This window comes from Nothoprocta perdicaria, unplaced genomic scaffold (genome assembly GCF_003342845.1).
Source record: "Nothoprocta perdicaria isolate Ctin4 unplaced genomic scaffold, notPer1 scaffold_33, whole genome shotgun sequence".
NCBI lineage: Eukaryota > Metazoa > Chordata > Aves > Tinamiformes > Tinamidae > Nothoprocta > Nothoprocta perdicaria.
This window is the reverse complement of record NW_020455566.1, coordinates 3,856,489-3,872,812: the sequence shown is the minus strand read 5'-3', so window position 1 is coordinate 3,872,812 and position 16,324 is coordinate 3,856,489. Positions and strand designations below refer to the sequence as shown.

Here is a 16,324-nt window from a genome sequence, read left to right as displayed (position 1 = left end):
GCCCGGGCACAGCCAGGGACCGTCGCTGTTTGCCTTGGCCCGCGGCTGCTCCAACCGTGGGYCTTGGCTTCCTCCCAGACCAGCAGTCATGCAGAACCCTCAAGCCATTTCCAGCGGGGCTGAGCCCAGCTCCCAGCGTCTCCCTCTCCACACAGGTTTCCACAGACACATTTAACACCCGCTGTTCAACGGACACTGCCTGCTCCCATGCCCCCCACCCTGCCGCAGCTCTCCCTGTAAATACCATGAAGGCCTCCCTAGCCCTTGTTTATACATTTCTGATGTACTGTTCCTTTTGTATTTTATATATGTTTAAATATGCATTGTTTTGTATTTGACGCGGTACGGTGACACAGAGCATTTCAAACACAGGCTGCTTCACATTTCTCCGTGAACTCCTTTTGTAACTGTGTTGTTGGTTTTGTCGTTTTGGATATTGGGGAGCAATAAAGGTTCAAAGGCGGAAAGCGAGGGGCGCTCGAGCGGCGCGGCACGGCGGGAGCCTCGGCRGGCCGGCCAGGGAGGCGACCCCGGCAGCACAGCGGGGACTCGTCCCCATCGGGCTGCCCCGTCGGGTTGCGGCGCGAGACCCTTGTCAAGGCTACGAGGATGATCYGGGGCCTGGAACATCTGCCCTAGGAGCAAAGGCTGAGGGAGCTGGGCCTGTTCAGCCTGGAGAAGAGAAGGCTGAGGGGGGACCTGAGCAGTGTCTGTAGATACAGAATATTCACAGAATCACAGAATATTCAAGGTTGGAAGGGACCTCTAGAGATCATCTAGTCCATACCTCAACGGAGGGAGCGAGGAGGAGGGGACGGCCTCTTTTCAGTGGTAGCCACTGACAGGACTAGAGGAAACAGCCACAAACTGAAGCACCAGGAGTTCCACAGGAATGTAAGGAAAAATTTCCTAGCAGTGAGGGTGACGGAGCCCTGGAACAGGCTGCCCAGAGAGCTTGTGGAGTCTCCTTGTCTGGAGATCTTTAAAACTCACTTGGACGCAGCCCTGTGCCCCGTGCTCTGGGTGACCCTGTGTGTGCAGGGGGTTGGATTAGATGATCTCTAGAGGTCCCTTCCAGCCTTAAGGATACTATGATTCTTAACCCCTCTGCAGGATGGGGTGGTGGATGGGGAGGGGACCCTGCTGCGGCTGCCGCTGTCCTCCCCGCCGGCTCCTCTCCTGCCRCGGCGGGCGCAGGTCCCGGCACCTCCAGGCACATCCCTTCCATGGAGCACAGCTGCTCGCAGGATTTGCCTTCCCCAGCCGGGGTGACATTCTAAGCAAGTCAAGGAAAAAAAAAAAAAAACCTCCTGTTTTCCTTCCGCTCCTTGGAGACAGCTCAGCCTTTATCCGGGAGCGGCAGTGTCACCTAAAGGCTGGCTCGGTGTCCTGGCAGGGACACGCACTGCACGGGCTGCCACCCCCTGCCTGCACAAACAGGCCCAGGGCACCACAGGGCAGGAGCTGACTGAAACCACAGCTGATCCTCTGCCGGGTCACCATTACCTTCCCTCATCCTCCCTGTGCCCTCTCGCATCCCAAATTCCCCACAGCTGCTGCCTCTCGGCTGCCAGGGCTTCACTCACCTGTGCCCTGTGCTAGGAGCTGTCTGCAGCTGCTTCCCATTAGCCAAAAGATCCCCCAAGGCCAGGCAGCCTCTACCCTCTCATTCCTCTTTTAAGCCCTGAGAGCTGAGTTCTTCCCTCCTGCTTCTTAGCCTTCACCCTGTGCTTTCCCCAGTGCTGTTTACTGTGACCAGGAAACGGAGACTCTGCTCCCGCTGGACTGAGGGACTGAAATTGTGGCTGGTGCATTGCAGGTTACCTAAGTGTTATTRTGATGAGAAGGGCCTCTGAGATGAAGCTCAGGTAAGTCTGAGGTTTATCAGCCTTAGAAGATCTCTCCTGGTGCTCTACCTGGCCGCTCGTCTTCCTCTCAGCGACTCCTTCTCCAGCAGAATTTCTCTGATTCAGAGCGGGAGCTGCATGGGGCTGCACTCGCAGCTTTCTCGTGGCATCGTTTCACTGCAGTTCAAAAAAGCATTGCCAAGAATTGCGCCAAACTGGCCATGCTTTTAGAGCCTGTGGCTGGGCCGAAGGCTCTGAAAGCTGCAGGTGCTTCCAGCCGGATCCTGCTGTGTGCCAGCCGGGCAGGGAGCCCCTCCACGGCGCTGCCCATGGGGTCACCTGAGTGCTGAGGCCRGCTGCCCAGGTAAGAGCAGGGGTCCTGCTGCCTGTGGGACAGAAGGCACCCGGCCTGCTGTGGATGAGGAGGTAGATCAGGAKGAGGCTGAGGTGCTACTGCTTCCCTGGCAGAGAAATCAGGGACAGCAGTTAATTGTCCTCCTGTAGGTGGGCAACCGTGACCCAGCTGCTTTCACCCTCTGCCTTAGCAGTTCCTTCACCTGAAGGCCTGGGGAGAAAATCCCTGGGTGAAAGAAGGAAACTGGGAGAGGTCCAGCCTACAGATAGGCAACGGAGGCCCTGTCGCTTCCTCATTCCACGTCTGCTTGGCCAAGCTGGGGACCTTCCACTGAGAATGAGGTTCTTTTCACATGGGGCAGAGGGTCTAGAACACCAGGACCTGGTGCAAAGAGCAAGCGGGCAGTGCTGCGGACACCTCACCCGCTTGCCCAAGGCTTTTGCCTTAGAGAACATCAGAGAAAACTCTTGGAGCTTCCTGCAGYGTGGGAAGCGCCCTGGCTGGAGCTGTGCGGTGCTACACCGTGCAAAATGCTCTCCTTTCTGTTTGCAGGTTGGAGGCACCAGGTACTTCCGTGCGAGTTCTGGTGAGCCTGACCGGTCAGATTCAGAGCGCGGTAACTTCCGTGCGCACGGGGAAGCGCCACGTAAAAGCAGCCGGAGTCGCCGCGCCCGCCGCCCCTGCCCAGGGTGGCTGTTTTGCTGACTGGCTCAGTATCGCTCATCCCTCGCAGCAAAGGCGAGTTGCAGGCGAGGTTGCGTAAAGCAGAGCTCCCAACTATGCGAACGCATTCTTGACTCTTTGCCCGGAGCCCACCAGCTCCTTTTGAAGATTAAGATACGAGTGATGAAGGCGATTCACCTTTGACGGAGCAAAGGTCGTGTGAAAGTATGAACCCGCTTGCGTTGTGCAAAGGGCTCGCGCCGGCAGCCCAGACGCTCCCTCGGCAGCGGCCCCGGCGCTGGGCAGCGAGCAGCGGGTTTGTGCTGATCCAGTGGGAAGGGTTCCTGTCGCCCGGCTCACGAGAGGTGCTGGGYGGCCGGTGGGTGCAGCCGCGTGGCGGGGGACATGGCACATGTCTGCCCTGCGAGYGAGTGCAGGCTCTGCCTGCTCTGCCCTTTCTGCATCCCGGCCTCCCTGCTTGTGGGAGCATCTCCAGCGGTAGCTACCAGGGAAGAATTTCTTTTTGGTTTATCAGAGGACAACACCAAGAGGTTTTTGCAACTTTCATTAATTGTAATAATTATTCACCATCAGCTAAACTGGAAGCCCTCCAGTCCACTTCAGCTAATGATCATCTTCCAATATTTGGTGTGTTCTGGACACKGCTATGAGCTGCTGAACTACTGGGCAACCCTGGCCACTTACTGCGAGTCAACGTGTGCCCTGCAGAGCTTCCAAGTCCCTCTGTGGAGCCTCCCTCTGAGGTTGAGGTTCTCCTGCTCACAGCACTGGGACCCACTTGCTGTTGTAATTGTAGATGAAGGAATCTCTCCCAAGTGCTCTGGGTGAATAAGCACCTACAATGAGAAAGGTGCATAAAAAATAGGCATAGAGCAGCCTGTGAGCTGAGTTTTGCAAGAGCTCTGGTATCCACAGTGCTGGGTGGAGGGCTCTGCTGTTCWGTTGTACAAATAACACCCAGTTTCTGTGTCTTTACCCACGCTTATTCATTCCTTGCATCCCCACCCAAGCAGCTCTGAGACTCTCAGTGTGTGGTGTGGTTCCCTCTTGACATAATGGGAAAAGCAGCATCCTGTGTTTTGTTAGGACACCCACATATTCACATTTGGAGCTGGAGATCCACTGGGATGGATACCAGAGAGGAGCAAAGATCGCGGTGGGGACGAGCAACAAGGGGAGAGGGACAGGAATGTAACTCTTCTTTCTTCCTCCTCACGACGTGGAAATCTTTAATGAGGGTAGTGAGGGGACCCCTCTGCTCCACTTTCTTGTTTTTCTCTTAGGTTTTTCCTAGGACAGGTATAATGAAATTTCTGGTTGATGARGCAGGTACTGAAACCCTCAGCGTGTGTGAATGTCCTCACATCTCCTACTGGAAAGGGGTGTTAGTCACAGAATTAGAGCTTAATGTTAACGTTTGGTGTTTGTGGACTCTGGGCTAGRCTCAACTTTCCTATGTTGAGAGTTGCCTTGATCCTCTATATTTGACAATACGAGTAGGAAATAGGCTAGAAATACCATTCTTAACAATTCTGGGCCAGATCTTCACCACGAATTAAGCTGCCTAGCTCTGTTTCTTTAACTGAGACAGATTAATTCATGTTAGCTGGGGACTTTCTCCTAGTGTAGCRCACAGGAGAGCTGGAAGGAAGCTGGCATATTCATGTGGCATGTGATCTGCATATGGCTCTAGAAATGCCCACTGTGCCATCAAGAGGATTCTGGAGAGACTGCTGGCACCAGCATGTTCTCTAGCTGTCCTTCCTCCCCTTTCACCAGGCATTTCCTGATCAAAAGGTCCAAGATGTTTCTTCTTTCAGATCTATGTCTGGTAACCCTTGCAGAAGCCCATGGAGCAGAAAACAGAATGGTATAAAGTCAAGGAGACTCTGTGCTGAGATGCTCTGTCACACTGCTCTCCAGCTTGGGTATGGAGGCTTTTTCTGCTGTAACAGCAAACCTTTTCTTCTCTCCTTGCAACTGCTCCTCTTTTCCACCAAAACAGTAACACATCCCAGGTGAAATGTCTGTTGTACCAACAGCCAGAATTGTGTGATAGTCCTACACAGGTAATGTAACTCACAGAACCTGTTTCTCAAATGTGCTGACAGTCAGTTATATTTTAATGGTCTTTACATTGCAAACATACTTTTTAGTTTTTGTTTTTGTTTTTTTCCTTTCCAATCTTGCCATTAAAAATAATACTATAAAATAGGCACCAACAACGCAGAAAGGTGGCGTCAGGACTCTAGTCCTGCTTCTGCCGTATTGCTCCCGTGTGCCCTTTGGAGACTATTTAGCCCAGATAGGCAAAGAGACTGGAGCATCTAAAGGTGTCAGGAGAGACTGCAGTCTGAYCCCATATGGATTTAGGCACTTGATGCCCATTGTAATCCCACTGTCCCCAATTCATAAAAGGTTCTATGTGTTATGTGCTACTGATTTGAGGTACCTTCTGGAAATGGCATGGATCTTTGTGTGTCTACCTGCCTTTGTTCATGGGCTCTCCTACTTTCTGTGCATAGTTCCCTTCCTGCTGAGTGTGTGATAGCGCTGTATAGTCACCTTGTCACCTTGGCAAAGTGTTTTGGTGTGTCTCTTGTAGTGAAGAACAACTTTCATTTTCACCTGGCCCGGGGTAACCGTCCAGTGATCCTCTCCCTGTCCATCGCCTTGTATTTGACACAAATGCAGCACTTGAGCRGTTCTGCTTTGGAGACCCTTTGTAATCCACCAGGTCATAGTGGCCAGGCCCAGGCAGAGGAGGCTCCTTGCAGGGTGGGATGGCTGGGGCAGAGAGAGTCAAGCAGAATTTCTGCCTGTCAAAAGAGAAGAGGCTTGAGAAACTTGTCCTGAATTGATGGTGTTTTCATGTCTGGAAATAGAGATGTATGGTTTCAGTTAAATGCCCTGGGTAGGTGGATGCTTGAAGGTCCATAAGCAAAATCTTTGAGAAATGAACTGGGCATAGCAGGTGCAGTTGCAGTGTCGTGGACAGCTCTATGTATTGCAAAATACAGGACTCGCCAGTTGTCTAGACCCTGGCCTGGTTCTGCTCAGCTGCTCTAGAGCAAGACAGTGCCGAGGCCGAGACAGCTGTGCCAAGTGGCTCTAGCTGGGAGTTCCTCCTGTTCTCTCCTACTGATTGAAATGGGAGAGGGCCCAGGCTCTAATCTTCACAGATGGGTGTGGAGCATTTTGGTGTTTCCTGACAGCAGACTGACAGCCTTCTCGCTTCATATTTAATTTGCCCTCACTTCTGGCCCTCTGTCCTTAGCAAATRCCATCTGGCATTGCTTCTGCCTCTGCCTACAGCTTCCTACTCTTTACAAAGCCCCTGTYGTAAGATACAGCTGCTGAGAGATGTAGTAAAGATACATCTGTTGGGTAAGGAGAGCCATGGGCTTTCTCATGTTCTCATTCTTTTCCATGGAATTTACTGTTGATCTTAATCTCGGGCCAGGCAAAGTCAGTGCGTAGTGACAATAAATATACTTGAACAATTTGCTGATAGGCAGATTTATTTGTCTTCTCATACGATACCAAGAGAGGAGAGGGCTTGGGGGAAGGGAGTTTCCTTTCATGCCTTTAATCCCTTGGAAAGAAGGGGCAGAATGGGATCCATGGGAAGGGAAGTTCTAGCTTGAAAGAAGTTCTTGGTATTTTTGCAAGCTTCTTTCAAGGTCTAATTCCCAGCCTTAGCAGGGACTTGGAAAATACCCACTGAGTCTGCTGAGGCACTACTCAGTTGAGTTTTGGCACTGGTCACACAAAAGAAACACAGCCTAGTCCTGTGCCTGGGATATGGAAGCTTCAGGGTCTTTTTCCAGGTCATGTGCTGTGGCTTCTTACTCTGTAAAACGGGGGCAAAAAATTACCCCTACATCATACAGGTGGTGCAGTATTTAATTACTGTTTTTAAATGTCTGAGAGATTCTGTGATAAGGTACCTGTGATACACTGCCCCAGGGTGTTATCGACTCGCACTCCCCTCCAAGGCAACGCACTGCAGCACTTCCATTTCTGAGGCAACTCCTGCAAACCTTGGGCAACAACTGCCCATATCCGACCGTGTTATATAGTAGGACGTGGGACTCCTTTGCTATTTGAGGTATTTTCATATGACCTATAAAAGTGGCATGTCTTCCARAGCTGGACTTACCTGGGAGGAGTTTTCTTTGCTTCCTTTACAGTTTTACGTGGCTGATACGTTGCATACTCTGTAATGAATCTGTCCATGTTTGTTTGAGGGGAGGTTTTGGATTTGAAGCAAGATGTTATACTCTTGGGAGACACCTTGATGAGGGAATCACTGATGTTGTAGTGACCTACAAAACAAACAGGAAAGGGCTGTAAATAGCAAACAAGGCCACGAGAGTGGCACTGAGGAATAACAGAGCATCACTGATCAAATAGAAGGAAACAGAAGGAAAAAACTGGCATAACAGGATCGTGTGAGGAAATCATTTCTGGATTTTAAAATGCTGTYTGAGCAGGGCTTATTTCAAGGGACACTGATAACAACAACACTAAACTTTATCCTGAGCACAGGAACAGATGGAGATATTAGCAATTTTAAAGAATCAAACAAAGAGGAGGGGAACTCGCACGTGGGATAACGTGCAAGATAGGTTACAAAGCTGGAAGCCCTCATGCTCCAGGTGCAAACCTCTCCAGGCAATGGGCCAGGAGCACACTTCTTTTGCTGCTGGAGTACTGAGCAGCCAGAATATTATACACTAACGTGGCTTCTCCGGAAGCCTCTGGCATTTGTACAGAGATGTAGGGTGTTCTGGTGATTCCTTACGGCTACTTAAAACTATTGGGATGGTTTCTGACGGCTGTCTCAGCAGGGATTCAAAGGGGCTACCCACAGCCCTTAGAAGCGAGACTCACTAGTGCCTGATACCTGCTTAAACTCATCACTGCCTTAAGAAGCCCTGAGTGTCCCGAAACTGTGTGTGACAGTGGTCTGTGCCCTGCAGGATCAGACCCCAAATCGCCCAAAACATCTGTCCTACCCGCTCAAAGCTTCACTTACAGGGAGAAGGCCACTTTTCCTTTTTTTCCAAATTTAATCCTCTCGTGGTTTTGGACACAAACACAGCGTGGGCAGAAACGCTGTTGCTTTGCTTGCAGAAATCCACAGAAGTCTGTTTTGAGAAAAGGGCTTGTGAATAGCTTTGAATTGACTTGACCTGCGGGTAATTACCAACAAAGGAAAAGCCACAGGTAAAATACAGTTGTCTCCATTGTGAATGGTTCTAATGATACAGCTGTAGGCAGTATCAGGGCCAAAACTGGGGAGCGTTTACCAACTGCAGGTAGGTCTCTTTGTGACTGCCCAGCAGGTAATAGCTGCATTTACACGACAGCTGCTGAGGATTTGAAACTCTTGCAGCAAATGTGGTTTTGTGTGTTTAACTGCAGACTTCTCCCACGTCAACTCTAGCCACATGTCCAGCTTGGCTCAAGCCACTGATTGAGCCCTGAAATTGAGGGGATGCTGCCAAGACCCCAAAGGGCTGTCTGAATGACAGCACCCTGATGTAAGCAGAAGTGTCCAGTTAAAGCACAAAAGTGAGGAGGTGGCAAGAAGATGCCTAGATAAGAGTCAAACAGGAAAGATTTTTCCTTCTTTTCTATTTTTCCTATGTTAAAGCTGGTGAAATGCCCACAAATGTCTTGATGATTAACTGGCTTCCTTTCAACATCAGGTTTGATCCCAGAGCTGAAGACAGCTTAAGAGGACAGCTTGAGACACTATTTTCCTATTGCTCACACAATCTTTTTCTTCATATTTGTTTATTTTTAGTTGTCACTGCTTCAAGGACAGAGCCTTCAGTTCTTAGAAATTCCTTTTTTGCCTAAGAGCTGTGATCATGTGAAAACTGCTGGTTTTGGCCTCCTTTTTCTTCCCAGTTGTCTCTTTGTCTCGAGTCATAAATTATCAGGCACTGCCATCTTTTAAATAGATAGTTTCCTGTTTTACTTCTTGTAGGTTAGATATTATCTCCTACAGTAAATCATGAGTCAGTGATTAATTCAAGAAGGCCGTTCCCAGAAGCAAATTCTTACAATGTTAAAAATAATATGATGCGAATCCATTATACTATGATATAGAAAATAATTACGACCTGCAAACTAGTTTAATCAACTTAGAACATGCCGGAGCAGATACTCAGGCAGACTGAGTCATCCTAAGAAAGTTCACAGTCTTTGTGTTTAAATGTACGAGTGAACACGATTACCCCATGTCAGCTGAGTCTCAGTAACTCTGTGTATGTGCTCTTTGCACACCCAAATTGTGAGGTAAGACATGATTGTTTAAAACACCTTTGCTGATGTTTAAAAATATATCAAATTAATTTATAAGAGCATTAATTGCCTCAAGAACATGCATGCAGCCAGTGAAAATGTCTCRGCTATGACTGGCAAGGTCATTATTAAGCTTATTAAATTGTGTCGTCTTCATTTTGTATTAAACAGCTATGCAAAGTCATCAAATGTTACAAAGACTCAACATGTTTTGCTGCACAGTGGATATAACTTCATTGAGGTGCAGGTTAAAAGGGGAAGGCTTATTGGGAAATGGGTGCAATTTAAATAGAAGAGAGGCAGTAGTTGAGCAGAAAAAGCTCGCTCTCAACAGTAACAAAACAATCCAAAAGTAATCACAGCTACAGCAGGTCGCTATTGAAGGGACAAGGAAGTTCAATAGCAGTGTGTATATTATAAATTATCTGATAACTACTAATAACACTTTGTGTTTTGTTAAGATCTTCCACTTCRGTATCTCAAAACACAGTGTGAATTCCTGTGGACTGAAGCTTACGCCAGCCGGTGAGGCCTGGTCACCACGGCATGGGTGGAGAGCATCAGCCAGGGAACAGTTAAGTGACTTATACAAGAGTGAATCAGCAGAAAGTTCAGGAACTGAACCTGAGGGCTAGGTCCTCAGCTGAWACAAACTGGCTCAGCTCCACAGCAAGTGGAAGGGCACAGTTGGTTACATCAGCTGTACGTATGTAGGCTTGTTTTCCAGCTTTGAGGTTGAACCTCATCACTCAGCACCTGTTAAAGAGGTCAAACTTTACATACCTGGAGCATCTTAGCAAAGGTCTTGGATTTGGGGTCTTTCATATCCTTGTGTGTGTGTGTGTGTATATATATTTATTTATTTATACCTATACTTCACCAGCATTACACCCAGCTGTGTCCCCCATGTCCTTGCCCGTAACCTTCCTTACGTTGTATTGACCAGGTGCTGGTGTGGGGATTTTCTCAGTCTTCCTTGCAATGGGCTGTTGAAACATGCTAGAGTTTCCCGTGCTAAAGTCTTGCTTGGACTGGAAACACGATGGGATCCTGTAGGCATTTGCAGCTGGGGAGCTGGCAATTTTGCTGCATGCAATGCGTGCAACCTGGAAGCAGAGGGATCAAGGAAATTGTCAGCAGGTAAAGAGAAAAACAAAAYAAAAAACAGGAAGTATCTCAGGCCTGGAATTTACCAAATGTAATTTTTAAGGACAAATCACCTTTTGCATTTTAAAGATTTTAGAAACTGTGCTGCAAGTTCTGTAAGATGAAATAGGAAAGTCTACTTTTTCAGCTACTAAATATTGCTGGTTTCTTCCTCCTGGGGCACAGCTAGACACCTCACATAAGGTTTTACACTTCAGTCTTGTGTTAGAATGGATGCTGAGGTTGTTCACCTTAACCTTTTTCCAACAGCCTGATACAATATTTTAAATGAGTCTACATACTGTGCATGTGGTTCCTTCTCTACACCTTTATAGCTTTGTAAGAGTTCTGACAATTTTGCTTAAAATGGTTTATTCAAAACTAAAATGACCACCTCTGTGTGGATATTGAGTTTAGCAGGGAAGCRCACATGAAACAGCAGCTTACCTGTTGGAATTCAAGTTTAATTATAGCTGTGTCTATCAACAGTGAGAAATGGTTTCCTTCTTGGCTGCATTTTAGAAACATCCCCAACACAATAGTAAATAGGTATTCAAAACAAGAGCAACAGAGTAGGTTAAAGACCAGATCCACAGTCAATACAAAGGCATTAGCTGACTTAGTGGCTTTGGAAATGAGTCTGAAATAAACTGCTTCCTCTTACCAGAGAAGGGAAGTATCCAGTTCCTTTCTGAGACAACGAGATGCTATTGCTCTCTGCAGACCGATGAGTGACATTATAGGATCCTGGGCCTGGGGTTTCATTCTAGCAAGAGAAATATCACATTTGGTGACCAAGCTGCATTAACAACCACCCTCCTTGGGCAGATGCACCGAGATACTGGCAGAGTCACACTGTGGTCAGTGGGACAGCCCCTCTCCTCRCCAAGTCCACACTGTTCATCTTTCGAAGCACGGGCCAAAACACATTAGTTCTTTCTTTGGAAATCTCTGGATTTCTAAACGGAGGCTATTTCTTCCTCAGCCTTTTTTTTAGACTTGAAGAGGCCACAAGTGAACACAACGTTCCAGCTGAAGGTGTACTCACAACACAGATAATGACATTATTATATTTTCTGTATCATTTTCCAACCCATCATTTGCACAAGAAATTTTCTGCTTTCATTATAATTGCGCACTAAGGTAGATGTTTTCATTGTTTCAACATTATAATCTTCTGATGCAAGTCTTCAGTTGCATGGAAAAAAAAAAAGTATTTCTGAGTAAGAGGAAGATCAAATTTCCCTACTATTTACAGGGCAATTTGTATAGACTGGGAGCCACAGCAACTCTAAAATCTCACCTGTAACATCTAAGTTAGACCTAATTAATTCAGCATGTGGGCAGAGTGCATTATTTGCAGTCACCACACCTTTCCTGACTCTGTATTTTTCTGGGCTTTTCAAAAAGAGAACTGGGCGGGATTCTATTTATAGAGCAAAATAAATCAAAACCAGCCTATGTCATACATGATGACACCTCCAGCTTTTCAGGTGTGGTCCCATGAAGTGCTGAATGCCTTCAGTAACATGATCTACTCCTGCCAATCCTAGGAAAAATAGTGGGATTTAGCAGGTCTGGGATCATACCGGATGAAAGAGATAGTCCTTTACCAACATGAATGTTAGATGATGCTGGTATGGAAGACAGAAAGAACTGAGGCCCCTAAGCCTCAACAGCACGCTGCCATTATGTGACCTTCACTAATTGCCTTATCTGCCAGTTATGAATGGAAACTATTTTGAAGAGAAGCCCAGAAGGGAGTCCTTTTCTGTTCCGATGATTTCAGAGTTGGATTCGGATGGTGATCAATTAAAACTGGAAGAACGGTCTAAGGAATCAGACGCTGTGTCCTCAGCATGCACAGTCTTTGCAGATTGGGTCTTCCTCATAAAATTGTCACCTGGGTTATAAAGCAACAACAACAATAACAAAAACGTGTATTTTTTCTTTTGTAGGAAAATACTACAGGCCGGACAGCTGAGGTACATGATGAAACTCTGGGAGTTTCAGCAGCAGCGMTCAGAATTATACTGTTTCAGCCCCTACGTGACAATTCCAGGATGGCAGATTTCCRAACTGAGCTCCTGCCCACACCAGGCACAGGTCTGAGAGTGACAAGCAGGACAGCTGCTGTACTGCTCTGGGGACTTGGGCTACCGTCTCCACACGGCCCTGTCATGTAGAAGCCCAGCCATGTGCTTGAGGCTCTCCACGGACACGGTGGCTGCGCTGAGGGAGGCAGCCTTGGTCTGACTTGCTGTTAGAACTGCAGTGGGTTTCCAAAGCAGCTGATACAAAGCTGCACCTGCAAGCTCCATCCGCCGGTGCTGCCCAGGCTTGGCTGCTCCCGGTGACCGGYCGGCTGAGGCTTGGATGGTGGCCCACACACAGCCCTGCCCCTCGCTCCCCGGCCCTGCCCCAAAAAGGGGAGTTACTGCTTTGGCAGCACCTTCTTGATTAGCACCTTCCAGGACAGCACGTGCCAGGGAAACAAGTGAGGAGCGCTTCAGCCCTCCGCCGTGTCCAGCGCTGTGTTGCTATGCCCAGCAGCAGCTCAGTGTTGTGGAAAGTAACTGGAGATGAGATAGCTCTGTACCCTTGGAAATCCATGTCCTGCTGAGGTGGCTGCACATCACTGTGTCCTCTGAATGCTTTGAAACTTATTCCAGCGAATATAAGAGGGCACTGGGTACGAAGCAATTCCACCAGAAGCACCTTGCAGACTCCACTGTTCTGGTAGCCACAGGACTGAGTGGGTACAGGGCTAAACTGGCACAATTACAAAAGTGGGTCAACTCACCTGTTAGGTATTCCAGGTCAACAGTGAGAAGCAAATAAGCTCTTTATATTGCTTAAATTACAAGTGGATAAACTTCAGGTACTGGCATTTATCCCTGACTACCCTACTAAAGGAATGTGCTCCAAAATGGGTTATGCTGAAGAGTCAAGTGGTTTTGGTGGAAGAAACTAAGCAGCCCCAGAAAAGCGTAGTGTTAATGGAACTAATACTTCTCCTCCCCTACCTCATGCAGTAACTTTTCTCTGGGGATAAAGCTTAAGAAAGAATCAGCCAAGCCCTTGTGTAACTTGTGGTTTGGCTTTCTGCCTGCTCTGCCCTTCAAGCAGGAAATTCTCAAAGGAAAGGGAGTGCTTTGTGAAGCTACCTGGAGACTACGCTGCYTCTCTTTTAGTCAGAACTCAGCATCAGGTCACCTGGAACTCCTGGAAGCTGACCAGACAGACTGATGGCGCCTACAGAAGGTATTTAAGCAGCTTCTCTACCTTGATCATTTTCCCTCATCTTTTGTCCTTTACATCCTTGATTGCTGTTATTCAATCCTTAGATAATATGCTCCTGATACCACCAAGTTGGGAGAGGCAAGCAAGGAGGAAGAGATCAAAGGAAGGAGAAGAAAGAAAAGATGCCAAAGGCGGAAGAAGAAAGAAGATGGCAAATACTCCCCTGATTTACCTACTTTACCTACCTGGTACATAAAGTTACACAAATTCTGAATACACTTAATTTTCAGAGTTTAGGCATTAGCACATAGGCCCCAGACAGCAGGAGACTGTCAGCAGGGACAGGCATCCTCTTTTCACCAGCAAAGGAAGCAGTTGAAAGCTGGATCCAGGAAGCACAGGAGGCCCTTGGCACGGGCAACTGCTGGCTGGACTTAAAAAGAAACCTCACTGGAGCAGGCTGTGAGGATTTTACAGTATCTTTCTGCTTCCCTCTGCTGGCCAGATAACAGACATACCATTTTATTCCCACAAGCCAGGAAAGGATGAGGAATAAATAGTAAAAGATGGGAGGAGTCATGTTCTGATAACACTACACAAGCATAAGGCTGAGCTAATTCTAGTGATTTCTTTGAGTTTGCTTCTGGGTTGCAGGAAGGATGCGATACACAGACATGTGTCCTGCAGAGCTCTACCAGACTGTATTGGGAMCAGAGCAAACCTGCGGGGGTGACCGATGGGGAGAAGGTAAAGATGAGGCTACTACAGGTGGGATAATTTCAAGGTTTAAACCAGTAATATTTTTAACATACAGTTAACAGTTGTGACTGCAAAGCCAATTTAGGAACCTCAATCTACACTTTGTTGCTATTCTTGATTACAAGACAAGACTATTACGAGCGGCAAAAAAAAAAAAAAAATCAAAACAAAGACATGAACTTCAAACACTGTTACTCACCCGATTACACTGAAATCTCTTTGATTGAGAATTAAATCCCTTTTTTTCTGAGTCTAAGACTGCCTTTGTATGGTATTTATAAGGACCGGAGGAAACCTTCAAACCTAAAAGGAAAAGACAATGAAAACAAAATTCTGAATATGAAGATACAGGAAACATGTAACTGCAACACCACCTTTCATATTAAATGTGTAAGTTAAAGGCAAATATAACATTAATGCAGTACTGAAGTCAAGAAATCTGCAGTCATTTCTGCATTTAATTTCCTTGTTTTATTTTAGAAGCAAAGAAAATAAAGCACTTTGAAGCACTTTAGTGTTGATGAATGGGCTTTAAGAGTGACTCAGTGAAGTTAAATAACTTTTGTGGTGTGTTCTCATTCAGAGTCAGGCTTTTTAGCAGCTTGTTTCATGCTGGGGAAGGTGCTGAGCGCCTCTCCCTCCTGAGAGCTCAGTCTGATCCTGACCTGCCAGAGCCTCCCAAGCAGCRTCCTCCGCAGGCCTCGACCCAGAGGCTTTGGCTTGGCAGTATTTTTGAGGCAGAAGCTGCAAGTTTTTTTTTAAATTGCAATGCCTCTGAGAGATATATTGGGGGGAAAAATAAGAAGATCTTCTCCAGACTTGTGTTAATCCTGCCATTCATGGAGYTGCAATAGTGTGGCAAGAGGAAATGTTACATATAAGCCCAGTGGAAATGTGCGCACGTTTCTGACACGGGATGAGAGGGAAGCTCTGCAGTTAGCAGGGAGGTCAGAGGCACTGCTAGGGAAAAGGCTCTCGCGTCACAGCGGTGCTCGTCGGCAGGACAGGAGCGGGTCAGGGCTACTAGAACAAGGGAACAGACTTCCCACTGCCTGCGAACTGGAGGGTTAYGATTTGATGTCATTGCTGAAACCCTTGGTCATTTTCCCTTGGGTTGGTTTCACTCTTCCCAGCTAGATATTGATCTGGATGTCACTTTCTACGATTGGTTTCATTAATACATCTTTGCTCCACTTTGAAAGAAAAACATTGGCACGGTTTGGCTTCTTCTTCAGTCATTAAGTGGTGGTTGAAGCGTTTCTCTTCCCTCCATGTACCTTGCTTTCCCTCCGAGTGTCCAAGAGCATCCAAGGAGCAGGAACCCATGCTGCCGAGCTAGGGCCAGGGCRTATTGAGCGCAACGCCTCCACGGGGTCTCCGGTGTGCATCTGGAACGCCAACCCTTGACATTAACTGTCAAACAACTGCTGGGATGTCTCGCCGGGCCGCAGTGCCCCAGGCGCAGCCGTCACCCGCCCCGGGTCCCCGGGTGACTCGGGGATGTTCGCAGCCCAACGGGGCCGGTGCTGGTGCCTCCATCCCTGCGGCAGGGGAGGCTGAGGGCGCGGGGAGGCATCACCGCGAGGGTCTCTGGAGAGGCCTAAGGGCTTCGCTGCGGCCCCTTGGCGCCCTCAAGGACCCTCGCGTGGCGGGGCAGGGACCAGGCCGCGGCGGGCAGTGGTGCATGCCGGGAACGCCGTTACCGGTGAGGGGCGGCGCGGGGCACACCGGGAAGGGAGGCTGGGACCCCTGGCGGGGCTCGGAGCGGGCGGCCCTACCTGCCCCCCGGCCCTACCTGCCCCGGGCCTACCTGCCCCCCTGGCTCGAGCCGCTCCGGCCCCGGGCGGCACCGGGGCAGCGCACACATGGTTGCCGCGACAACGGCCTCTTCTCCAATCACTCGCCTCCTTACACTGTGCGCTTGGGCGCGTGTCCAATGGCGGGCGAGCTTTCAGAGCCCGTACCGCTGCTT

General features: G+C 48.4%; 1 protein-coding gene and 1 long non-coding RNA gene across 2 annotated transcripts; one reads left to right on the top strand and one right to left on the bottom strand.

The window, feature by feature from the left end:
- Positions 1 to 1,706: 1,706 nt before the first annotated feature.
- LOC112950806 lies at positions 1,707 to 2,148 on the top strand. The gene is made up of 2 exons (XR_003250077.1): positions 1,707 to 1,868; positions 2,081 to 2,148. It is a non-coding gene; the product is annotated as an uncharacterized LOC112950806 (long non-coding RNA).
- Positions 2,149 to 3,645: 1,497 nt separating this feature from the next.
- STPG1 (sperm tail PG-rich repeat containing 1) lies at positions 3,646 to 15,731 on the bottom strand. Its single transcript, XM_026043510.1, has 8 exons — positions 15,630 to 15,731; positions 14,552 to 14,655; positions 11,015 to 11,116; positions 10,137 to 10,310; positions 7,928 to 8,039; positions 7,049 to 7,214; positions 5,515 to 5,705; positions 3,646 to 3,722 (listed from the first exon to the last, which is right to left on the bottom strand). Exons 1-8 carry the CDS (start codon positions 15,676 to 15,678, stop codon positions 3,646 to 3,648), a joined length of 975 nt encoding a protein of 324 aa, XP_025899295.1. The 5' UTR covers positions 15,679 to 15,731.
- Between the last annotated feature and the right edge of the window lie 593 nt (positions 15,732 to 16,324).